General features: G+C 30.1%; 2 protein-coding genes, 1 long non-coding RNA gene and 1 pseudogene across 3 annotated transcripts; 2 read left to right on the forward strand and 2 right to left on the reverse strand.

Moving 5' to 3' along the window:
- Window positions 1-1077: 1077 nt before the first annotated feature.
- LOC140968084 (protein LATERAL BRANCHING OXIDOREDUCTASE 1-like) lies at window positions 1078-3919 on the reverse strand (annotated as a pseudogene).
- Window positions 3920-8930: 5011 nt separating this feature from the next.
- On the forward strand, window positions 8931-18886 carry LOC140968150 (protein NRT1/ PTR FAMILY 6.2). The gene is made up of 6 exons (XM_073429014.1): window positions 8931-9074; window positions 9205-9301; window positions 9629-9846; window positions 16646-17190; window positions 17726-18072; window positions 18242-18886. Exons 1-6 carry the CDS (start codon window positions 9072-9074, stop codon window positions 18766-18768), a joined length of 1737 nt encoding a protein of 578 aa, XP_073285115.1. The 5' UTR covers window positions 8931-9071; the 3' UTR covers window positions 18769-18886.
- Window positions 18887-19953: 1067 nt separating this feature from the next.
- LOC140968156 (uncharacterized) lies at window positions 19954-21822 on the forward strand. Its single transcript, XM_073429020.1, has 4 exons — window positions 19954-20223; window positions 20768-20857; window positions 20933-21065; window positions 21618-21822. The coding sequence occupies exons 1-4, from the start codon at window positions 20084-20086 to the stop codon at window positions 21678-21680; spliced, it is 426 nt and encodes a 141-aa protein (XP_073285121.1). The 5' UTR covers window positions 19954-20083; the 3' UTR covers window positions 21681-21822.
- Window positions 21823-22652: 830 nt separating this feature from the next.
- LOC140968163 (uncharacterized) lies at window positions 22653-23728 on the reverse strand. Its single transcript, XR_012173715.1, has 3 exons — window positions 23484-23728; window positions 23352-23375; window positions 22653-23118 (listed from the first exon to the last, which is right to left on the reverse strand). It is a non-coding gene; the product is annotated as an uncharacterized lncRNA (long non-coding RNA).
- Between the last annotated feature and the right edge of the window lie 3080 nt (window positions 23729-26808).

Raw genomic sequence — 26808 nt, forward strand, 5'->3', positions numbered from 1 at the left:
ATATATATATATATATATATTCATCCACTTATTATGATATTGAGAATCATTGTTTCGACCTTTCCAAAAAAAAAAATAAAATCATCGTTTCGTTATTTTCAAAAAAGAAAAAATATATGCAATATATATTTAATGTTTGTGTATATAAATAAAGAAATAATTCTAAAAATATAATCTGTAATACGGCTTATCCACTTAATTTTATGAGGAAATTGTGTTCAAAATAATAAAAAAATGACAGGAAATCTTTGCATCCCACCAGCCTGTATTTCTTTTAAAATATAATAGAATCTATTCACTATGAAAATGTATTATAAATTAAGGAAAATGAAACAATTTCCTCATAAAATTTAGTGGATAACCCGAAGCCGCGAGGACACAAAACTGAAATATTATTTCCAAATACTAAATTTAAGCCCCGATTTCGTCACGTCACAAACCTTTCTTTCCATGTCCAAATGTGAATTAACACCAAATTTTTAGTGAAAATATTAAATTGCCACGGTATAAATTTTAATGGTAAATAGTTATTTTGCCATAAATTTATGTGAAAATTTTATCCTTCTAAATTTAATTAATATTAATTGTTTTGACCAAAAAATTCATTCGATATTTTTATGTGGATAGCGCGTTTGAAGGGAGGGTCAATTATTGATGTTAGCTTAGTTTGCAAGGTATTAAGTTATTTTTGCCAAGTCTTGAAATTTGGCAACAATTCATACATTTTAATTAAAAATCAGAGTAATTGTAGTATAAACTTGATGCTGGATGGTACAACTCCAACCAAGTCAAATGAGGCAAGTGTGCAGCTAAAATTGCATATAAATAGCCATGACTACAAGGCTTTAACACAGATTTCTTAAGCCTATACAAATTTCTCAAGCATCCCTTAATTTGTGTGTTGCTCTTTTTTTTTTTTTCCTCAAGTGACACAACAATTATGGCTCTTAGATCAATTGCTTTGTTTGTTTGCATTATAGTTTTAGTACAACTCGTGGCGGCACATGAAGGCCACGACCACATGGCTCCGGCGCCTTCCCCTAAGCCACAAACCCCACCACCCTCTGGTGCGATGAGTTATTCTCCGACGGCGGTGATTGGACTCGTGGCTTTGGTGGTTTCCTTTGTCGGATTGCTTGGGAACAAGATTTGAGAATGTCATGCTTTGTGACATTTTATTTCGGTCTTTTTCGTGCTTGTTTATTTGCTCTATCCTCGTGTATTTCTTTCATATATTTTTGTTATGAACTGTGTTCTGAAATCCGTTTGCACGACGATTGTGATATCTTTATCACAAGTTCTTCTAATATATATTTGTAAACTCTGAGTGAATTAAAAGATTATTTAGTTAACGTTGAAAACTACAATTTTTTACTATATTATCGTTGTTACTTTGCAGGTAAACAATAGATACTCGGAAAAATTTTCCCTCAAAAAAAAATTAAGCCGACACTTCTTCGTGGGTCGTCACAGTCTATAAAACTAAATTCTAACAGCTTCAATTGGCCTTTTCCCCTGCTGGTAGTATTGAAAATAGGTCTCCGTGTAGTTTCTTACTTTCTTGTATAATCTCGATCGACCTCGTAGCAACAACTAGTTCATTCACTGGTCCAATCTCTAATTCAGGATCTGGAGCACAAAACGTAGCTAGAGTATTTCTCTCCCTGACCTTGTTCAACATCTTTAATTGCTTAACGAAAATGGTTAATAGAAACAGGGAGGATAGTCCATTGTGTGGCTTTACAAGTCCATCAACGCTTCTCCCACAATATGATGCAAGTTATCCCCGTGCCATCTGCGTGTGGTTTCAGGCCAAGAACAATGTCTGGCCTCGAACATGGAGGATAATAGTTGAATCTTGCATACATTGTAGGCCGCTCCCCAAATTGATTCAAAAAGCAATTCTCTGGTAAGCTTAATGATCTTGCTATAGACTTTAATATCAGTCCTTGGATTTTTTTGAACTACCTGTGTACTCATCTAATATCTTCCTGAAGGATTAAAAATCCGTAAAATTGTCAGATGAACTTACGCTGTCCTAAAAATAACCAATGTTTTTTACACACAGAAAATTGGCTGATGTCACCTGAAAGTTTCTGGATTTTCGGGCCATATTCAAGCTTTTGCTGATCTTAAGGACTAATTTAAAGATACAACCTTTTGTTCCAATCAAGGGATTGATTCTCGAAAAGAACCATTTCACTACCCTAACCTTCAATGCCATAACATATTATTGTTTCTCCGTTGTGGGCAGCTGGAAAAATTTTCTTCAAACTCCTCGCAGTTCATCCAGGAAAGAATTTTCAATGCCATGGTTTATGACCTGGATATTCAAAATTTTAAAGGACATCTACTAATTTAAATATTTCCTAGCTATGATTTGCAGAACATAAAAGAACCATAAAAAATCAATCACAACCGATAATGATTCCACCTTTAAGCAATCCATGTGACTTGTATTGTCTTGATCATANGTTCTGCAAGCGTGCATTTACTATGATGATACTATTTACAAAATCAACATATAAATTTATTAGGAAAGCAGTTATATGGAACTCTTCTAAAATAGTTACTAATTTCTACACTGAACCTCAATATGATGAATATAATATACATGCCATTTTTCATCCTTTCTTAGTTAGTAACCGAGGGAAACAATTACCCTGCTATCCATAGGATAGAGGCAAAAAATCAAAATCTGAATCGAAATATGATGTCGGAACTTTTGAATAATTTAAAAATTCTAAGCAACCCCCGTCACAATGTACCAAGTGTGGACCGAGGAAGTGGCACCTTTTAAAGAAAAACATCATTATGTACAATTTTTGTTAGTGTCCAGTGCTCCATTGTGAGATAGAAATATAAAAATGAAAGATAGAAATGGACGACAAGATTTATGTGAAAACTCCATAAAAATTATTCGAGTAAATTTCATTTTAATATTTTATACTGAGTCGCCTCTCCTTTCTTGGTCCAGACTTGGGGAAAATTCTTCAGCTATTATTTATAACATTTAGGTTCCATAGTATATGAAGGAGTTTCTAGTTTATACTACAATAGCACCCAAGGTTGGCTGCTACAACATAACATCATGGTTCATGGCCCAACGGGTGGATTCATTAGCAGAGGCTGTATCATGATCTCCGCGTGGCTTCATTACATGATGTTTCAAACAATCCTTAAAAACAACGAAAATTTTCCCATTAATTTGTTGGTTGACGATTCTCCTTTGAAAATCTTGGTGGGGTCTGCAATATGAAGATAATCACGCTAAAAAACAATGCTAACAAATTTGACGAGGTGAGAAAACTTTTCGTCTTTAAAACGAATTTACTCCGCATATTGTGCTCATAGGATATGACAATTACTTTTCAATACACAACGACTTCTAATTTGTGACAGTGACATTACAAATCACAAATTTCATAACCATAAAATTAAGCAAACTTCTTTTTTAGAAGAAAAAAGAAGAGAAGGTTCAAAATGATTTTCTTTTGATTGATTTTCTCTAACTTTATGTTAGGTTACGTTAATTCATTCATATAGATTGATTTATGAGTCACAAATCTAAAAAATATGACAAAGAGAGATCTTTTGGAGACAATGATCCTTAAAAATCGTAACTCTTGGTAAAACAATGCCTCCATCCTCCCTTCTTCCAGTGCAGCAAAGGAGGCGCCTCGTGATAAGGGCAGACTGAAGCTTCTTAAGTTCTGCATCCATGGCGGCTGCTGATGAAGCCAAAAGTCTCAAATCAATTAACTGGGATTTCGCCGCTCAAAGTAGCAGTGAGATCTATGAGGGCCATAATCAGCATGATATCTCCAAATATATTTGTGCGGTACCTCTTCATTATTGTCGCCCACTCGCCCCCACTTTGAACTAGTTCCTGAACTGTCTTGGAATCCATTTCAGCCATGCCTTTTCCTCAAAGAAATTTTGGAGATTTAACCTGGGTTCGGATTGATCAGTATAGATTTGTTTCGGTAACTTGCTTTAAATCCTTAAATTCTAATATAGCCTCGTGTTCAATCTTTGTGAAGGAAAGAAATGTTAATATAATTCTTTGATTCACATAAAAAATTCGCATTTCATGGATTCGGGTATCTTTTCATATATAAAAATCGATACAAAAAAGTGTAATTATAATTATAATATGTGATATTTAAATATTTATTCTTTTAGATCTACAAAAATATTTTAACAGGATGTGAAATAATTTTGAATACATATTATATATGTTTGGTTTAGTTGATTAAATTGAAGATAAGATCATAAATTCTATTTTTCTATATTTTTAATAATTAATTAATATATATAAATATAAATAAAATAAAGATATAAGTGTTTGATGTAATAATTGTCTACACTGATTAGAATAATTGAAACATAGTGTTTAAGTTGTTGTACAATTCAAAACATTTGAGTTGCACCGTGATCACCAATTATAGTTTTTAATAAAACGGCAAGCTCTCGATCCTACAATCGTTATCAGAAATAAGATCACGAGTTTTATTCTCATTGATTTCAAAAGTTCAATAATTAAGAGAGAGATTGTTGGGTGCGCTAATTGTCCGATTGTTAGTGCGATAATTCTATTTGTTAGGTAAAACAATCGAAATGTGGTGTTTGAGCTGATATACATTTTAAAATATTTGAGTTACATCAATACTACAAGCTATAACTTTGGTAAAACGACAAACTTCTGTCATGTGATAAAGCGAATACCGTAATTTTAATTAAATGTGATAAATAATAAATAAACAACATGGTAACCAAAAATTTGATTGGATATGATTATTAATCCTATCCAACCCACCAAACTTAACCATTTAACCAATGTTCAATTTATAAAAACAATTCTTTTAAAAAAATTATAAAACCAGAAATAATAACTATAAATTTTACATATTAGTAGATGATTAATCTTAAACACGCATTGTATGTGCCAAACAATTCCCAAAGCGCCCCTCTATGCGAGATGTCTTGATTGAAACCATAACGCCATAACGGGACGAACGAATTGATAAAAGTCAAAATAAATGGAAATTAAAAATTACAAAAAAAATAAAATGAAAAATGAAAATCTTTCACCAAGAGATCCTTGAGATGTTCTTTTTGTCACAAATAGACATAAATAAATAGGTATCGGTTCATATAATTCAACAAAAATTAACATATAAAATATTTAAAGGGAATTTTTAATTTTGGTATGTTTATTTGTCTTTGTATGATTTTGGTCATTTATCTGGTGAAATTTTGGTCTTAAATCACTGCAATTTTTTTAGCAAAATATCTTTTTTGACGTGGCGATATTTAACGTGGCATTGATGCAACTATGATATAGCGTTGATATGAGCAATGTCATATCAACATTTTTTTAATTAATAGACTAATTAAATAGTCAAAATTTAAAGTTAATTGACTAAAACTAAAATTTGACAATATAAATATCAAAATTGCAAAAGTTCAAATACAAACAACTAAAATTGCAAATTTCCAATATTTAATCATGATATATTTTTATAATTTTTTTTATAAATTATGATATTATATATAATCAAACGAAAAATCTTAAAATTGATGGATATGGTATTTATAGAGACACGTATACATGCGTATTTTACACGCAAAGAGGTGTATAATGAATCTTTTGACCAATAGGAGACGATGGGATAAAGATGAAAGCGATAATAATGAACATTATTGAAATCCGGGGTCAATCCTCACAATAATTATATACATATTATCTATACACACTATGTGTGGAGTTCCTTCGTTAATGATTGGCAGAACCCCACATATCCGGTGCACTTTCGGTTTCAACAGGTTTATAAATCGCCCCTTCATGTTATTTAGCCAAAGGTGCCACCAAAAAAGGGTGAAAACTACCCTCGTCAAGAAAAAACTCCACTTTATTTCAAGGGTTTGTGACCTTGGCCTCGTCAACATCTGTATGAATCATAGAAAATGGATTAGTAAATAGCCATGGGTCACATAACACCAACGTCCTAACAAAAGAACGAGCTAGGTCTCGAGTTCGAGATCCCAGTTGTAATCCACTTCAACGATAACAATTGATTGGCCTTGGTCTCATATTTCATCCATCTAAATCATTAAAAATGGAAGAAATCACTATGAGTCTTTGCTAAGTGCCACCAACGTCCGAATAAATGGACGAAATCTCAAGTTCAAGACCACAAGTTTTATCGATCTCCCGTTATATCAAATAAGTAGAAAATGGAAAATGAATCGAATTATGAAAAACATTATTAATTGAATCAAGGGGTTTTTATGATTTTACATGCATATATTTTATTTAATATACAAAGGATAAAAATTTTTTCTCTCTACTTCAATTTTTTCACATTGAATCTATAGAAATATTTTGATTGAGTTGGTTTGTGGTCAGTTTTATTGCACATTCATGAGCAGGAAAATCTTTCTACATAATTAGATTTCCAACGAATGTGTTCCTTTTTCTTTTTTCTTCTTTTAAGATACATGATTAAGTTATCCTCGACTAGGGGCCAGCAGCTTGAATACAAAAACAAATGAGTTTGAAAAAATATTTTTATTAAATACAAGATGTCTTGAAGTCTAAACCCAATTGTTTTGGCCTTAGGTTTCAAGTTCTTTGACCTTTTTTTTTTTTATTTCCTAAAAATTGAATTATTGGAAATTTTGAAACCCTTTTTCAGGCACTTTTTGTGCTAGAAAAGTTTCGTGTCCAAATATAGAGGAGGTATCTTGTGAGACGGTATCACAAATTTTTATCTGTGAGACGGGTTAACCCTACCGATATTCACAATAAAAAGTAATACTTTTTCATGGATGACCCAAATAAGAGATCTGTCTCACAAAATACGATCCGTGAGACCGTCTCACACAAGTTTTTGCGACAAATATATTCCAAATCAAATAAATCCTCCCTGATTCTCTTGCTAAACATGGCACGCCGTAGCTTAGAAGCCTCTACTCTCTGTCACTTCTTCTCCAAATTTCAGGCCCCCAGTCACTATCCAAATCACTCCACAAAACATACATTAATTGCACGGATCTCCAAAAAAAAATATCGTCTTCCTCGATTAATATTTTCGCTTTTGGCCAATTGGGTTAGTTGTTTTTTTCTTTGCGGATTCAAAGAATATAATAATTCCCGACAAGACCAAGAAGAACAAATAATGAACATAAACTAAACGGAATTTGTATTTCATTCATGTTGTATTTTTATCGATAAATTTTAAATATATTTTTGTAATTTTAGATAAGAAAAACTATATACTTCAATTTCATACATGTTTGTTTATATAACATTTCATATTAATTATAATGAACTTTAAGTTCACCCAATAACAAATATATTTGAATTTCATTGTACTTTGTGTAAATAATGTGTAAATAAATAAGATATTAATTTAAGATTTCATATATTATTTCATTGTTAGCAATAAAATTATAATCGAAATCTATACATTTTAAATCCATTCATTGAAATATAGATATGATATTATGAAAACAATTCTAATATTTATTTTTTTGATATGAAATTTTGGTCTTCTAAAATATTAAAATAAGATTTTAATAAAGAGTAAACCAAGTATAAATTTTCAAACAAATTATTTTGACATATTAAAAATCAACCAAGCTTCCCCTGTAATCAGGTTATTGAAAAATTATTGAAAATGCAAGTCAAATGACCAAAAATAAAAATAAAAACTAAGTCACAAATTTAAATCACAGAAACCAGCTTTTGATGTTAAGAACCCATGCCAAGCAATATAATCAACTTGTTAAATTTTAGCTAAAGATTTACTTATCTTCTTGGCATGCCATGGATTAAATCACAGAATTTTAATTTTTTTTCCCTCAAAATAGGTAACAAAACCTTAACTCCCTACACAAAATATTTTAAGATGTCAATATTCTAATTAATTCAAATTTATAACATCAAAGTGTATGTATATATATATTTAAAAATCTACATTCAATTATCCATGAATATCACTTCTCTTTGTCACCATTCCATTAATTTTTCATCAATACAATAATGAATACTTGTTATATCAAAATTTTGCTCAATAAAAATCATATCAATCAGTTATCATTGCCGTATAATTAATTTCTACGTTTTTAAATAATGATTATATTTGAGATTTTTCCACTCATACGAGGGCTCCTCCGATCCACTATACCATACCACTACTCCCGATTCATTAATAGAGACAGCCTTAATATACTTACGATTATAAGTTGCTAATTAAACACGATCGCCCCATATTGCAAAAGGGGTCCGAACTCAGTAATAAGATATTTCTTTTATTCGTAAAATGATATATTTTTTCCTAAGTTTCCCTCCCCACTTTGAGCCCAGACAGGGACGATATATAACGAGAAAAAATACAAAAGGTATTTGAGTAAACTTTTGCTTGTGGGGTACCAATATCACTTACAGAATCCTACACATGAATTGCTGGTGTACTCGTGGTTCTCGACCTCCGATAATGGAGTTAAGGTTCATGTCGGTGTTCGCGCTTTTCAAGAACCTCGATATAAAGTATAGACTATATCAGGGATTAAACCATATATATGAAAGATTATTAGCATGTTTTGATTGAACAACACGTTTTCATTTTTAAATTATTTAATGACACATTAATGTTAACCACCACAATATATAGTGCCACATGTTAAAGATTCCAATTCTTTCCAATCTTACATCCCACTAATTCACTAATCAACATCACTTTTGTTTTGTTTTTTTTTAAATAATTTTCCTTATTCTCACCAGGAAAATAAATTATTATTATTTTTTAGTTAAATTCATTACCTAGACGGAAAATATGATCCTAAAATGGGACAGGCCTAATCCCTACCAAAAAACTATATCTGTCTCAACATTGTATTGGAGGGTCATATTATATTCTTATCCTTTGCCTATAAATAAGACACATACATAAACCTAGTGCTACAACTAAGCAATTTAATCCAGTGTAAACGAGAAATATATACAAGTTCCATATTGCTTCCTTTTTAGCTCTTTTTTTTATACTAAAGAGCAATTTAACAAAATGGTTAGTTCTTACTTACATTCTTGTTGATGATAAATGCCAAAAATTTATTCAATGATATATATCTTCCTTGTTTTTCCATCAATTATGTTTTAGTTATTACAAAATGTTAAAGTTTTATTTAATGTTACAGGTACAGTGTTTGAGTGTTGCAGATGCAGTGGATTACAAGGGATTTCCGGCTGACAAGTCCAAAACTGGGGGCTGGATACCTGCTGCACTTATCCTAGGTTTGCCACTTTTTCATTTCAATATGGAATGTAACATTTTTCTGAAGCTCTTTTGGCCGTTATTTCATATTTTATTCAAATGGAGAAAAGTTAATATTCATACATATTCCCTGTAATTTCATACATAAATATATGTATGTATGTGGCATTTTCAGAGGATATATATAGATATTACCTTATTAGTGATTAGAATATTCTTGTAACATTTTTATTTTTCATGTAGTATTTTATATGTGTGCGTGTTCTGGTCACTCATTTCATGTAACCTTGGATTTAAATTGTTATTTTTTTAAAATTTTAAATTAACATGTATTTATTTGAATTCAGTCATAGAAATATGCGAGAGGCTTTCAACAATGGGAATAGCAGTGAATCTTGTTACCTATTTGGGAGAAACGATGCATCTGCCTAGCTCTACTTCGGCCAACATTGTTACAGATTTCATGGGCACGTGTTTTCTCCTGTGTTTACTTGGAGGATTTCTTGCTGATTCATTTCTTGGAAGATACAATACAATTGCCATCTTTGCCATAATACAGATGCTGGTGAGCTACAATATATACCGTAGTACTAGTACTATTGCAGTCGAGTTATAGCTGCATAACTTATCATATACCGTAGCGGAGTTGATTGAATCTTGACATATTTAATATATACTAGAAATAATACACGTTCGTTGCACGTGAGAAACGTATGTTGAAGTAATTAGAATTTGAAATAAAATTAGTTAACTCAACAAAAAACAATGATAATAGTATTGTAAATTTTGACAATTCGTGTTAATTAGCATATGTAACTAATTTGGAAAAAAACAAATTTTTTTAATTTTAAAAAAAGATTTGGACTACTAAAATTTTTATCATATCTTTTTTATCATATTGTTTTCTTTTGTTATTTGTCATATTCTCTCAATAATGTATATATTTTATTATAATATTCAATTATTATAATCTTTTTTGACAATCAACGATATGCAATTTTTTATTTACAATGTTGTTTGATTATTATTCTCTTTCATGTAAATTGACAATAATTTCTACTGGATGCTTTTATTTTCCTAGTCACCTTTAATTTATTAGACACTTATACTTGATAACATTTCGGAAATTCGGTTTTCAAATTAAAAAAATTCGGTTATATCGGTTAATTCGATCGGTTCGGTACGTCAAAATTTTGAAATCGACTAATCGAATTAACTGATATAATAAATATTATTATTTAATAAATTCTTATTGTTTATCAATTTTAATATATATTTTTATTTTTAATTTTTAAATCAGCCCTAATTCTAAAGAAAAATTTGTGATGTATGTGATTTTATGTTTTTATGCATTTGTGTAGATTGTCGTGTTCAAAAAAATTACATATATAATTAAAGTTAAATCACAATTTTTTTAAAAAACTAATCGGTTAATTCGGTCACCAACCGAATTAACCGATTTTAATTCGGTTCGATTTTCATCGGTTATGAAAATTAATTCAGTCGGTTCGGTTATTGCTAAATATTTCGGTTCGGTCCGGTTATGACTAATTCGGTTCGGTTCGGTCGGTAACAGAACCGACCGAATGCTCACCCCTAATTATTATAACAATATATCATCACATAAAAAGTACTGATGGATTGATTTAAATAAATATTGATTAAATGTTGTCATTTATTTGCAATTTATAATAATAATATTTTTGACAATAAATCATCTTTTTACTGACTCTTATGACACTTATTTTAATATTTCATATTAACTCATAAGTATAATTAGCACAATCAAATTACTATTGTCATATCGGTATTACCTCAAGAAAAATAATATATTTAGTTTTTCTAATTGTTTAAATATCTTAACGGGAACATTTGTGTACCCTTATCTTGAGAAAAATTCATTACATTTATAAAGTTTGAACGATAAATATAACTTTATAGTATACATTTAATTTGGAAACTGAATTCATTGTATGACAAACACTTCTTCCATTTCTATTTTTTGTGTAACCCAAAAGAGTTAATATTTGTTCTCTTTTATCTTCTCCAACTCATTGTAAAAAGTTNAAGGCCAACTAAAAATAATAAAAATTAGGATTCATAATTATTTTGAATATGATATAAAAATAATACGTGGAAATTTTTTTTGACATTTTAGTTGCAAAATACATTGATAAATACATGTAGGTGTATTATTTCATTGTGACAGTTATAACTTTATTTAAATATCTTATTTCTCACTCAAGGATCAAAATTTGTTTATTTCTTATTTTGATTATCGACAAATCCAATATTTCTTTTAAATATTTTTGTTAATAATATTTACATGAGTTTTATTGTATATTTATCCAATTTGAAAGGGATAAATTATAATTCAATATATAATAATATTTGAAAATTGTAGAATGCTTCTAAATTTAAAAATCGAGTAACATGTAAGTGATCAATTCAAAACTAAAAGTTGATGCAACATGTTTCTTCTAGCTTTACAATCGAATAATATAGAATCGAGCGTTTGTCGTTTTACTAAAAGCTATAACTGATGGTAACTATGCAAGTCAAATCTTTAAATCATACAACAGCTCAAGCGTCTACCCACAGTGGACAATTATTGTACAAAATAATCTATCTCTTAATAATTGCACCAATTGCAATCAATGAAAATCAAAGTCGCGATCTTAGCTCTGATACCAATTGTAAGCTCAAGCATTTACTGTCTTATCAAAACCTATAGATTATGGTAACAATACAAATCAAATATTTTAAATAGTACAACAGCTCAAGCACTACATTTCAATTACTCTACCCAACATGATCAATTATTGTACCAAACAATAAGTTTATGCAAATAACATTTTACTATATCATATAAATTTATAAGACATTTGAGTACAGAGAAAAAAAAATTATTTTTCATTTATTTGAAAATTTATATTTTAAAATAAAAGAAAAATCAGAAAAGTTGACGAAATCCCGAAATCCAAATTGAAAGTTGAATTAATACATTCATATTCATCATTAAATTTTACTATTTAATTTTAATAGATTTAACATGTTTATCCACTAAAATTATTGAAAGAATTGTTTATACGATTTAATAAAAAAAGTCAAAGTACATCATTTTCTGATTTCGAATAACGATCACATTATTATTACGTTACAATGATAAATAAATTATTATTTTTAGTTTATCATCATAGTCTTTACCTCAATAAACACATTTTCGAATGTAGGATGTTAAATTTAATATTGACATTAAATAATTATAATATTAATTCTAACATTCTTTTTTATTCTTCTCAATACATTAATTTTTCTATCTTCAAATATATTAATCTATTTATTATTGTATACAAATTATAATAATTATTTTGTTAATTGATCACATTTAAGATTAGATGTATAGAAAAAATTTTAAGATATCTTTAAAGACCAATAGATGATGAAAAATTAAAAAAATGTAGAACACTACAATGCATAAACTTTCGCTTTGTACAGTGACAAAAAATAAGGTGAGACCAAGTGAGATACTTCTATATATGAATCTCATTCAACTTAGTCCATTATAATATTTTTATTAACCGACTTTGTCCTTCGTTTTTACTTCATTAACTTTGCAGTGTGACTCATTCAAGCATTAACTTTTTATTTTTTTAGTACATGGTGGTCTCCACTCTCACCGACTTCAATCTTTAGAAATTGGTATTAGTAGTTTATAGATAATAGACAATTATTTAATTTTTATTTTCTGTCTTTTGATTAATTGTGTAATTTTTTATGTTCTATCTAATTCATTTTTAGAATTTTTATAATCATGATTAGAAGTGTTGCACGCATATAATATAAAATTAATATATTTTAAAATGTTAATATTGAAGTGTCGAATAAATGTATTGAATCATTATTTAAGAACTTTTAGAAAAACAATATACATCATAATTCAGATTTAAAGATTAACATATAAATAAAGAATTGCGATGAATATCTTATAAAATAAATTGTGTTAGCTCAAAAAGATTAAATATGATTATTGTAAATGAATTTTTCTTAATTAATTAGAAAATTTTCAGCAAATGCACTGAATTAATTAGAATGTTTTTAATATAATATGTCAATAAATGTTTTTCCATATGAGTTAGTGATTGAGTCCTCATGAACATTTAAAAAAAACGTGTCTTTATTTATAGTAACAGTATCTTATAATTTAAAATATTAAATGAAACAAATTAGCAAGATAAAAAATTAATTAGAAAATTCAAGAATATGTGATTACTCAATTAGTTTAATTGACACGCTCTTTAGTTTACTGATTTAATAGATGTTAAATCCACAATCACTGAGTTTGACAAGAATTCTTGTATAATAAAATACAATTATAATAAATTACTTGATTGTATATGTAATAAAATTTTGTATATTTCATATATGTTTGATGTATTTCATTTATAAGGTTGAAATTTTATATATTATGATATAAAATTTGTTATACATCTTAACATCGATAAATTCACTAAAAATTTATATATTAATATCCGCTACCATATAATTCTTGTTTCGCTTTGTAACACTATGCAAGTCAAATCTTTAAATCATACAACAGCTCAAGCGCTACCTATAGTGGACAATTATTGTATCAAACAATCTATCTCCTAATAATTGCACCAATTACAATCAATGAAAATCAAAGTTGTGATCTTGGCTCTGATACCAATTGTAAGCTCAAGTTTTTACTGTTTTATCAAAACCTATAGATTATGGTAGCAGTACAAATCAAATATTTTAAATAGTACAACAGCTCAAGCACAACATTTCAATTACTCTACCCAACATGATCAATTATTGTATCCAACAATAAATTTATGCAAATAACCTTTTACTATATCATATAAATTTATAAGACATTTGAGTAGAATATATACTTGATATTCTACATAAGTAGCAGAGAAAAAAAATCATTTTTCATTTTTTTGAAAATTTATATTTTAAAATAAAAGAAAAATAAGAAAAGTTATTAAATCCCGAAACCCAAATTGAAAGTTGAATTAATACATTCATATTCATCATTAAATTTTACTATTTAATTTTAAAAGATTTAACATGTTTATCCACTAAAAATATTGAAAGAATTGTTTATACCATTTCAAAAAAAGTCAAAGTACATCATTTTCTGATTCCAAATAACGAACACATTATTATTACGTTACAATGATAAATAAATTATTATTTTTAGTTTATCATCATAGTCTTTACCTCAATAAACACATTTTCGAATGTAGGATGTTAAATTTAATATTGACATTAGATAATTATAATATTAATTCTAACATTTTTTTATTCTTCTCAATACATTAATTTTTCTATCTTCAAATATATTAATTTATTTATTATTGTATACAAAGTATAATAATTATTTGGTTAATTGATCACATTTAAGATTAGCTGTTTGGAAAAAATTCTAATATATCTTTAAAGACCAATAGATGATGAAAAATTAAAAAAATGTAGAACACTACAGTGCATAAACTTTCGCTTTGTACAATAACAAAAGATAAGGTGAGACCGAGTGAGATACTTATATATATGAGTCTCATTCAACTTAGTCCATTATAATATTTTTATTAACCGACTTTGTCCTTCGTTTTTACTTCACTAACTTTGCAGTGTGACTCATTCAAGCATTAACTTTTAATTTTTTTAGTACATAGTGGCCTCCACTCTCACCAACTTCAATCTTTAGAAGTCGGTATTAGTAGTTTATAGGTAATATACAATTATTTAATTTTTATTTTTTGTCTTTTAATTTATTGTGTAATTTTTTATATTCTACATAATTAATTTTTGGAATTTTTATAATCATGATTAGAAGTGTTGCACGCATACAATATAAAATTAATATATTTTAAAATGTTAATATTGAAGTGTCGAATAAATGTATTGAATCATTATTTAAGAACTTTTAGAAAAACAATATAGATCATAATTCGAATTTAAAGATTAACATACAAATAAAGAATTGCGATGAATATCTTACAAAATAAATTGTGTTAGCTCAAAAAGATTAAATATTATTATTGTAAATGAATTTTTCTTAATTAATTAGAAACTTTTCAGCAAATGCGCTGAATTAATTAGATTGTTTTTAATATAGTATGTCGATAAATGTTTTTCAATATGAGTTAGTGATTGAGTCCTTATGACCATTTTAAAAAAAATGTGTCTTTAGTTATAGTAACGATGTCTTATAATTTAAAATATTAAATGAAACAAGTTATCAAGATAAAAAATTAATTAGGAAATTCAAAAATATGTGACTACTACTCAATTAGTTTAATTGACACGCTCTTTAGTTTGCTGATTTAATAGATGTTAAATCCACAATCACCTAGTTTGACAAGAATTCTTGTATAATAAAATACAATTATAATAAATTACTTGATTGTATATGTAATAAAATTTTGTATATTTCATATATGTTTGATTTATTTCATTTATAAGGTTGAAATTTTATATATTATGATATAAGATTTGTTATACATCTTAACATCGATAAATTCACTAAAAATTTATATATTAATTTCCGCTACCATATAATTCTGGTTTCGCTTTGTATATTCATTTGTTTGAATTTATTATTCCTCATTTTACCAATACTCATAATATGTCAAACATGAAAGTGAATATTAATTTAAAGAGATGATAATATTTATATATTGTAATAAATATATTTACCCCTCACAATACTGATAAAACTAACTTAAAAATAATATGTTGACGAACATATTGTCAGAAATCCAAAAAGACAACTCAAATGTCAACTTTGACAGTCAATTTTGAGTGACTGTCAAAATGTCTCAACAACCCACAATTTTTGGACAAGATAGTAACATCACAATTTTGAAATCAAATGATATTTTCCATTTTATATCAAAAATTCACGATTGAAAATTGATAATATTATACATATAGATATTTAATATAAACTCGTGCGAGCTCATTTACGCTCACCTTTAAATGAGTCGACAAAATTTCAACCCAACTCACATAAACTGTTTGGCGGTGTAGGCCAAACCGATAGACCCAACCCAAATTGACAGCTCAAATCGCAACGATCTTTTACCGTATTTTATTTAAATAATTTATAAATATAAACCGCAAAAAAATTTCGGTTGCAAAAAACGTTAATTTAAACACATAAATTCTAGCAAACTGTCACATGAGGACATGGAAAAAATAATAATAAGATTCCAAAGAAAANTATATTTATATATAATAATAATATATAATATATAATAGATATTCTTGACCTCTTTTAAATTTAAGTAAATTTCCAGCATGGGATGATGGTGGAATATGATCTAATTCAGGGAACTGGCATGCTCGCACTAACAACTAGGCTACCACAACTTAGGCCACCATCTTGTAAAGATCATGCCATGAATTGTAAGCAAGCCAATGAATTCCAAATGGGAATGCTGTATCTTGCCCTATACCTCATAGCCTTAGGCACTGGAGGTCTCAAGTCAAGCGTTTCTGGATTCGGGACCGATCAATTCGATGAAAAAGATGAGAAAGAAAAATCCCAGATGGCCTATTTCTTCAACAGATTCTTTTTCTTCATAAGTATTGGCACTTTGACAGCAGTCACTGTTCTGGTTTACATACAAGATGAAGTTGGTCGAAGCTTGGCGTACGGGATTTGTACCATGTCAATGGCAGTAGCAATCTTGTTGTTTTTTTCGGGGACTACGAGATACAGGTATAAGAGAAGCACGGGGAGTCCTGTCGTTCAGATTCTTCAAGTGGTTGCTGCAGCAACAAGGAAAAGAGATATGAATGTTCCACAGGTAGTCGACATGTTGTACGAGGATTCTCCCGAAGGTTCAAGAATCCATCATACAGATCAGTTCCAGTGAGTAGTTGACGTATCCTTGATAGCCCAATTGTTTTCAGTCTAATGATCCCATTATGTACGATATCTCACTCATAACGATTCATTTTACTTTTAAAACTTTCAATAGCAATATGCCAAGAACAAGTCCACGAGTACCATATAATACCCAACCTTTTACTTTCTTCCAACTCTTTTGCCAACATACTTTTACTTTCATTATCCAAGTCATTGCACTTTCGCACTCACCAGAAATGCCCCGGCGGTTGAATTATGCACGCATTTGTACTCGCTTTGACACCAAGCCTTCATACATATATAACTCAGTCTGTGTCACGTACTTTATCATGAAGAGTGCCTAGAATTAATCTACCAAACTTTTGCTCTGACGCTCTTCGTTGGAGATGAAGCCAAGAGTCTGTCCGCACGTTTCATACACACAGACACATGCATGCGTGAAGCGCAATCTTAATCAAACATAAGAACACAAATCTTAAGCCTATATCTATCAACATGTAATCTAGTGAATAGAGTTGAGGCCGCATTTGTCATGTAGGTTTTTGGACAAGGCAGCCATCGTGAGAGAAGAAGATCTTGGCAAAGGAAGGAACTGTTCCATGCCTGTTAATCCATGGAAGCTATGCTCAGTGACGAGGGTGGAAGAAGTGAAGATGATGGGGAGATTGCTGCCAATATGGGCCACAACTATCATATTTTGGACAACCTATGCACAGATGATCACCTTCTCAGTTCAACAAGCATCCACCATGAATCGATCAATTGGTCATTTCCAGATTCCAGCAGGCTCGCTCACTGTCTTCTTTGTGGCTGCTATTCTGATAACATTAGCAGTTTATGACCGAATAATCATGTCACTTTGGAAAAAATGGAAAGGGAAACAAGGTAATATTTTCTTGATCACTGGCTTGAATTTGTCCACGTTGTATGTATCTTTTTTTGGTGTTTACGATGCGTCAAGTCATTTATATTCCAGTTCAAAATATTCCATACCCAAAATGGTTTAAGTTAATGTAGAATCGGACGGTAATACAAGCTTTCACCTTGGTTGCAGGTTTCTCCTGCCTACAGAAAATCGCCATAGGACTAATTCTCTCCACGATAGGGATGATGGCTGCAGCTCTCACAGAGATGAAGAGGCTATCAGTCGTAAAGGCCGTCTCGGACCGACCCTCCTCTAATCTTCCTATAAGTGTATTCCTTCTAATTCCACAGTTTTTTCTAGTCGGATCAGGGGAGGCGTTCATATATACAGGGCAGCTGGATTTCTTCATCACACAGTCACCCAAAGGAATGAAAACAATGAGCACTGGGCTCTTCTTGACAACTCTTTCACTTGGTTTTTTTGTCAGCAGTTTCTTGGTGACAGTTGTGAAAAAGGTGACAGGAGCCAATGGTGGCCAAGGATGGCTTGCAGATGATATAAATGAGGGTCGTCTCGATTGCTTCTACGGGCTTCTGGCTGTTTTAGGGTTGATAAATCTTGGGATATATCTAATATGTGCTGTGTGGTATAAACCTCAGAAAGCTAAACCTGCTTTGCAGATTGAGATAGGGCATAGTGGTGATGATAAGTGTTGACTATTGGAGATGTTTTTTTGGGTTTTGAATAAGGAAATTAATCGATCTGAACCATGCACTGATTTATGAAATACGTAATGAAATCAGTTCTGAGTGCATTTATATATGGTTTCAAATTTGTCATATTTTCTACGATGGCGTTTACATACATGCATATAAACGTCACACAACCCAAAATTCAATAAAAAAATTGGGATGAAATAGAAATAGTGGTTGTATAAAATAAAATTTTCTCAAGTAAAATATCAAACATTTTTCCATTCATTCTAATATAAAAAATTCACTCTTTCATACATATACACTCTTTCACTCTATTATCTCATAAAAGAATCAAGCATCGTACGTATCTCTTCGGCCTGTGGATGTAGCAGATCACCAGCACGGAACTCTTCGACCCTTCCATTAACTTCAATCACACTGCAACCAGATTTTTATTTGCTGGTCTCTGATCAATCAACTTCCTAATGCTCTTGGCTTCGGCCTCCCAACCAGCTTCCTTGTACATACTATAGGAAAGAACACGAATCCCATAGTCAGTCTCTCCTCCACCACCTAAAATCATAGTGAAGGCGTGAAAGTGTAGTTGTTTCTGATAAGCCATCCCTTAGCATGTCTTTATATAACATAAAATATACGGGCAAATTGGATTGAACATATCCTCTAATCATCCTGTTGTACAAGAAAGTGGAATGGTAACGGAGATTTTTAAACGCCGCATGCACATGGGAAAAGAAAACAGGGTTGCAGGAGGCGACAGTGAAAGAGATAAGCGGCCAACGGCAACAGGGATTTGGGAGAGGGCGAACTTGATGAGGTTGGTTAGAGTTGAAATTACAAGAGGTTCAAAGAATGTGAAAATATTCTTGATTTATCACACTTAAAAAATAATATTAAAAAATACTATTTTATTACTATATATATTATATTTTCCTATCAATCAATTTTTTATAATTTATTTATAATTAATTGATAATCTTATAATTCGAACCAAACAATTACTCTCCGTCACATGACTTAATGTTTAAAATACAAAGTTTTATCAGCTGAGCTACCTACAATATATTTTAAATTTTTAACACTTCATTAATATATAAAATTATTAAAATAGAACATGATACTAAAATTAATTATTTTAAATGTTTGATACTTAATAATAGATTGTATATTGATTACATTGATTGGCAACCCAACCGTCCCTCGACGCCCCCTCTAAAACCCTCGGGCTTTCCCGCCATCGCCCTTGCTGGGTTCTCCCATTTTTCGGAGGCATTCGTCTGCTCAACCCAATTTCTGTAGTATTGATCAAGAAAGAAGAATGGTATCTCCTATAAACCTGATTTCGATAATCGAATCTTCACTACTTGGCCAGACTCCACCAACTGCGGCACAGAGAGTGGAGCTCCTCCATGCAATTCGCCGCTCTCTTCCTTCCCTCAAATCTGTCCTCTCATACCCGATAATTTTTCAAAGTTTGGCTGCTGATGTTTTTGTGCCGATCTTTGTTAACTTTTTTTTTTTGGGAAAAAAATATATATTTATAAAATAGACCTTTAGGAGACTTGGGAATTGTTAAAGAAACAGTTTTTTGATAGAATGTCTGCTTTTTTCTGTTATGTTGTGCTTTATGAGGCTTGATTGTGTTGGAAGAGGTAGGGTGTGAATGGCTGGCTGCTGGCGTATAAGTTCTGAAATTAGATTTTCGATTTAAACCTTTTTTATGTTTATCTTTTCTTAAAATGTTTTCTTTCCTTTATGTTTAGAACTTGAATTAGCAGTCTATATGAATTTGTTCGTTGAACGGCTGTGTGTTATTTTTGGAGATTATTTTGCTAGTTTGATTTAGATAACCTTTTTTGAATTCATTTTTTCATCTAATATAGATTATGTAATTATGCATCAAGTTAAACCACTGCAAGCTTCAATCTATGTAATAATATCAACTTCTTTATGATTTCCTTTTCTCTAATACTAGATGTATTGCAATGGTGGCGATGTGCCAGATTGTTGGGCACAGGAATCGGCTTATTATGCTTTTGCTGCTACTTACACAAAACGTGATGAACATTGTCCTTGCTCATTTCCAAGATAGGTAAAATTTGTCCATACTTGACACTCGTGGTGGGAAAATTTCTCTCTCTTTCCCTGATGAAAATTTTCTCGACAGTGCATATGTAAATGATTATAGCCACTCTATGAAAGTAATTGCACATAGTACCCAACTTGATGCCGAAGAGGACCTCCATACGTTGTGTGGGAAGTCAATTCCAGTTCTTGAAAGATTTGAAGCTCTTAGAGAGGTAAACTCCCCACTTCTTTTGTACTCATGTTTGCTATTCATGATATTTCATTGCTAACCATATCTTTTTGGTTGACAGATTATATTTATCTTTAAATTCCTTCGCTTTTTTCTTTTTTCTAATTTGAGAGGAAATTCCTTTGCTTTTGCACCAAAAACTAGATACTACCATTCAATGTCCGAACAAAGACACTGGTGGATACCATATCTACAGAACGGAGTTGAATTTATGTTCTGTCCTCCTATATCCTCCATTTTTGCTATCCGTTTTGATTTGATTTTATGCGACTAACGATGAAGTTGGAGCTCATAATAGATTCTTCATGGACATAGTTACTGCAAGTATAAATCACGCTATATCGAAGAAGAAAATTTTTACATAATGACTTGAAATTCATTATAATAATCAAGTTGAAGAGTCATGTTCTCTATCAAAATTTGGTTAGCACCATCATTTTGTAACTCATTAAACGATTTTACATCAATCTGCCTGCATGTTTTGTTATGCTTCTATTTTTTTGTCTTTTTTATATTTGCATTGTTGAATTCACAGGATAAAACAGGGCAGAGCCTCAAAATTTTTGGGGAAATAGCAATTCAGAAGTTGTCAACTTAAAGAGATTATGTAACCCATTAATGGCGTTGCGTAATTTTATGTAAGTTGTATTGAAAAAATAAGAGCACGCCTTTAGCTTAGTTTAGATACAGGCCTTATTGCATTTATTAGTGTTAAATTAAAGCCATTACAGTTGCAATTTGGGTAAGTTTGAAAAAAATACATATGTACATCTTAAATTTAAAATTCAGTACTTAGAAGATTTTTTTTACAAATCAATACCTGACAACACTACAAACTTAGTTTTAGCTCTCTACAAAGATAAATTTACATTTTTGCCCTTTTATTATTTAAATAAATATATAATTTTATCCACCAAATTAATTGTGGTGGCCCGTGCTCCTGAATAATGTTTAATGTCCAAACAAACAGGATTCGTTAATGTAAACAGCGAAAGCGATTAAAAATTTTTCTTTTGGGCCAATAGAAATTTCGGTATGACCTCCCCGTAAGTAGGACATCCAAAAAAATTTCCAAACAACACAAACAACATTTATATACTCGAAATAAAGTCATAACCTCAATTCACAAACCTATAGCCGCACTGGCCAGGACTAACACATACAGAGCCGACACGGCTCGATCATACAACAACAATCCAAAATATCGTAAAGCAACACTACAACTACGCAGGGCATTCCCTGGCAAATATCGATAATGTAATACATACATATATCTACATATATATAGCTGGGAACTCTCAACAACAATCCAGTTACTAAGCACCGCTACCTGACGCTCCACCAGACGCGTCAAATCCTCCTGGATAATCTGCTATGGCATCAATAAAAACCAGAGCATAAACAGAAAAGAGGGGTCAGGCCCCAGTACGACGAACCAGTAAAATTATGACAACTATAACTGACGTGAAATAAAATCAAGTAAAATGCAATGAAATGAAATGAAATGCAATGCAATGCATGTCGGTAACAACGAAATAACGGATACCAAAACGATCATGCCGTGAAACGCATCACCAACAGGAACAGTGGCCACCCGTGCCAGGACTACAGCAACGTAATATCATGCCGCCGCTCATCCATGCACGTAGCATCGAGGGTCCGGTAGCGACCCGGTCAGTCTTCGAGCAGTCATCAGGAGTGTGCTAATCTTATCACTCGTTCCATCGATAAGATGTCAGGGGTGATCTAGTCCTATCACTCGCTCCATAGATGACGCAACATCATAACAGATCAATAATGATAGCAATCAACGGAGTCAAGGCTCGAAATGCTATGCACTTAGTATCAACTCAAATAAATGCATGAATGCAATCACGTTGTTCACATAAGCACATAAAGCACGCCACAACTCATTACAAAATACTTAACGTCATTCCACATCACTATAGACGTCATAAGAAAACGGTTCATACGTACCTCAACTGTTAACTAATTTACCACCGAAATATCTTAAGGATTTCTCGCAGAATCCAATCCTGTGGCAAATAATACATTTCATATCAAATTCCATTTATTTTTTTAATGTTTGACAATTTAGCCTAAAATTCCAAAAATTCATAATTTAGGCTTTACAATTTCTAAAATTAATATATGACAATTCTATAACATCTAAACATCTAATTATTGAACACTAACATTCGAAAACCCAGTTATAAATTCTGAATTTTCGAAATTATTCCCAAATAAATTCTGAAAATTCGTGAGATACCTCTAATCGGCTCAATTCTTGCACCTACAATCAATAATATAATAAATATCAATATTGGTACCAAATTTAACCCAAAAATTTATCAACCTTGAATAATTTATGGAATCATGATTTGCACCTCAATATATATACCAAAATGAAGCATACGACCCAGAGAACAAAAGCCTTCAACAAATTTTCGAACTCCGGCGACGTATGGCGAAGATTTCACGGCGAAAGAGGCGGAGGATTTCCGACGGGTTTCTGAACGTCGCGAGTTTTCCTAGCAAAAGTGGTATCAATGGATAGCCCTTGTCGAGAGGATTCCGAAACTATGCTTACTTTAATTTTTGGATTATCGAAACGGCCACAATCGATGAAAAGAAAATTTCGAAATGGAAGAAGATGAAGAACTCGGCCGATGCAGGGAGAGAAGGAAAAGTTGGATGATAATTATCTCTTTTTTTGTTTTTAAACTTACTTAATCAAAATTGGGCTGAGCTTTAGGGAAAATAGATTGGGCTCTCACATTAATTGTGTGTTTTCCATCTACTAAAATATTAGTACCTGTTATGAGGTTTCAAATACTTGATTTTGTTATTTGAATACTCCAAATGTGTAAAAAAATACCACATTTTTGAACAATCAACATAAATTTTGTTGTCGTTAGTTTTTCATTAAAAATGCATTATGATGACTTATTCATGTCATTTTATTTTTAAAAAAATATAGTTCATCACTCATCATGAAATAAGATTAAGTACTTATTTTGACATAAAAATTATTTATTCTGAAGTTCCAGATACTTGATTTGGCTCTTTAAATACTCTAAATGTGTAAGAAAATACTGAATCCTGAACGATCATCATAAATTCAGTCATTGTTTGTCTTTTCATGAATTGTGTATTTGGATGACATATTCATCTCATTTAATATTTTTTTGTAAAAATATCAAATTTCCAACTAAGCATTTAATTTTAAAGTATTTAGTTTTACTTTAGAAATGTCTATTTTGAGTTTGCAAATACTTGATTTCGTAACTGAGATACTCACAATATGTATTAAAATACTGGATATTCGAATATGCAACGTAAGTTCATCAAGTGTTAGTTTTTCATATAAGATGCATTTGGATGACATATTCATCTAATTTAATATATTTTTTGTAAAAAAAAATTCCCAAATAAGCATGACAATTTTAAATTACTTAGTTTTACTTGAGAAATACCTAATTTGAGTTGGTAAATACTTGATTTCATAAATGAGATACTCACTATATGTATTAAAATACTGGATATTCGAATAGGCAACGTAAATTCTTCCAGTGTTGGTATTATCATGGAATATGCATTTGGATGAGAAGTACCTAATTTGAGTTTGCTAATACTCGATTTGGTACAAGAGATACTCATAATATGTAATAGAGTACTGGATATTCAAATATGCAACGTAAGTTCACCAAGTGTTGGCTTTCCATGGAAGATTCATTTGGATGACATATTTATCTTATTTAATATATTTTTTGTAAAAAAAAAAAAATTCTCCAATAAGCATGAAAATTTTAAAGTACTTAGTTTTACTTGAGAAATACCTAATTTGAGTTGGTAAATACTTGATTTCATAAATGAGATACTCACTATATGTATTAAAATACTGGATATTCGAATAGGCAACGTAAATTCTTCCAGTGTTGGTATTATCATGGAATATGCATTTGGATGAGAAGTACCTAATTTGAGTTTGTAAATACTTGATTTGATATAGGAGATACTCATAATATGTAATAGACTACTGGATATTCGAATATGCAACGTAAGTTCACCAAGTGTTGGTCTTTCTGTGGAAGATGAATTTGGATAACATATTCATCTCTTTCATATTTTTTTTGTAAAAAAAAAAAAACCAATTTCCCAAAGAAGCATTAATATTTAAAAGTACTTAATTTTACTTGAGAAGTACCTAATTTCATATTGCAAATACTTGATTTGATACACGAGATACTCGTAATATGTAATAGACTACTGGATATTCGAATATGCAACGTAAGTTCACCAAGTATTGGTCTTTCCATGGAAGATGCATTTAGATTACATATTCATCTTATTTAATATTTTTTTGGTAAAAATATTCTCAAATAAGCATGAAAATTTTAAAGTACTTAGTTTTACTTGAAAAGTACCTAATTTGAGTTTGCAAATAATTGATTTCGTAAATGAGATACTCACAATATGCATTAAAATACTGGATATTCGAATAGACAATCTTTTCATGAAAAATTCATTAGTATACTTATTCATGTCATTTAAATAAATAAACAGAGTTCATTATTCATGATGTACTAATTGGGAGATGCATTATGAACATAGTTCGTAAATGAGCTTGAAGTTTGCACTTTAAGCATAGCTATCGAATCTAAGATTAATTATTTATAAAATACATATCAATATTAATTTACAATACTTTTTGATATTCATTGAATGACTTATTTGACAATTATACTTATTTGACATAATACTTATTGGTAATTATTCATTATACTTATTAGTATTTTTTTCTTTATACTTATGAGTATTAATTTATAATATCATTAATATTCATTCACAATATTTGTTGGTATTCATTAAATGACAAGGCAATACTTCATTTGATATCATCTTCATTAGTATTCATTCATAATATTTATTGGTAATCATTCATTATATGTATCAATATTCTTTCATTATACTTATTATCAAATTTGAATTTGTAAAGGGTAAAATCAATTATCAGTGGAATCTAATTTTGTAATACTTATAACAATTTAGGTATCATATTTTTACTTCACGGATGTCATCAGCAAAAATCAATCAATATTAACTTCAAACTATATAATTTGACATCATCGAATAGTTGGATATAAGTATTTAGGAAGTAAAATCAAGTATTTGCGAACTCGCATTAGATACTCTTTTTACCAATTTAGCTATCATATTTTAACTTCATCAATTTAGATACTCTTCGTATCAATGCATCTTCTATAGAAAGATCAATACTTGGTGATCTTACGTTGCATTTTCGAATATCTAGTATTTTAATACATATTGTGAGTATCTTATTCAAGATATCAAGTATTTGCAAACTCAAATTAGATACTTCTCAAATAAAACTAAGTATTTTAAAATTTCAATACTTAGTTGAGAATTTGTTTTGTTTTTGTTTTGTTTTTACAAAAAAAAAATATTAAATGAGATGAATATGTCATCCAAATGCATCTTCCAAGGAAAGATAAACACTTGGTGAGCTTACGTTGCATATTCGAATATACAGTATTCTATTACATATTATGAGTATCTTATGTACTAAATCAAATATTTTTAATATCAAATTAGGCATTTCTCAAATAAAAATAAGTACTTTTAGAATTTCCATGCTTAGTGGGAATATGTTTTTTCTTTTACAAATTTTTTTTAAAATGATATGAATATGTCATCCAAATACT

This window comes from Primulina huaijiensis, unplaced genomic scaffold, assembly GCF_012295235.1.
Source record: "Primulina huaijiensis isolate GDHJ02 unplaced genomic scaffold, ASM1229523v2 scaffold3245, whole genome shotgun sequence".
Taxonomy (NCBI): domain Eukaryota; kingdom Viridiplantae; phylum Streptophyta; class Magnoliopsida; order Lamiales; family Gesneriaceae; genus Primulina; species Primulina huaijiensis.

Excerpts from the sequence above, each read along its gene's own strand:
- LOC140968150 (XM_073429014.1), top strand. Across the intron at positions 9,302-9,628 it reads ACCTGCTGCACTTATCCTAG|TCATAGAAATATGCGAGAGG; the intron begins GTTTGCCACTTT and ends ATTTGAATTCAG. Across the intron at positions 17,191-17,725 it reads CATCATACAGATCAGTTCCA|GTTTTTGGACAAGGCAGCCA; the intron begins GTGAGTAGTTGA and ends TTTGTCATGTAG.
- LOC140968156 (XM_073429020.1), top strand. The coding sequence starts at position 20,084 with ATGGTATCTCCTATAAACCTGATTTCGATAATCGAATCTTCACTACTT. Across the intron at positions 20,858-20,932 it reads CTTGCTCATTTCCAAGATAG|TGCATATGTAAATGATTATA; the intron begins GTAAAATTTGTC and ends TTTTCTCGACAG. Across the intron at positions 21,066-21,617 it reads GATTTGAAGCTCTTAGAGAG|GATAAAACAGGGCAGAGCCT; the intron begins GTAAACTCCCCA and ends TTGAATTCACAG.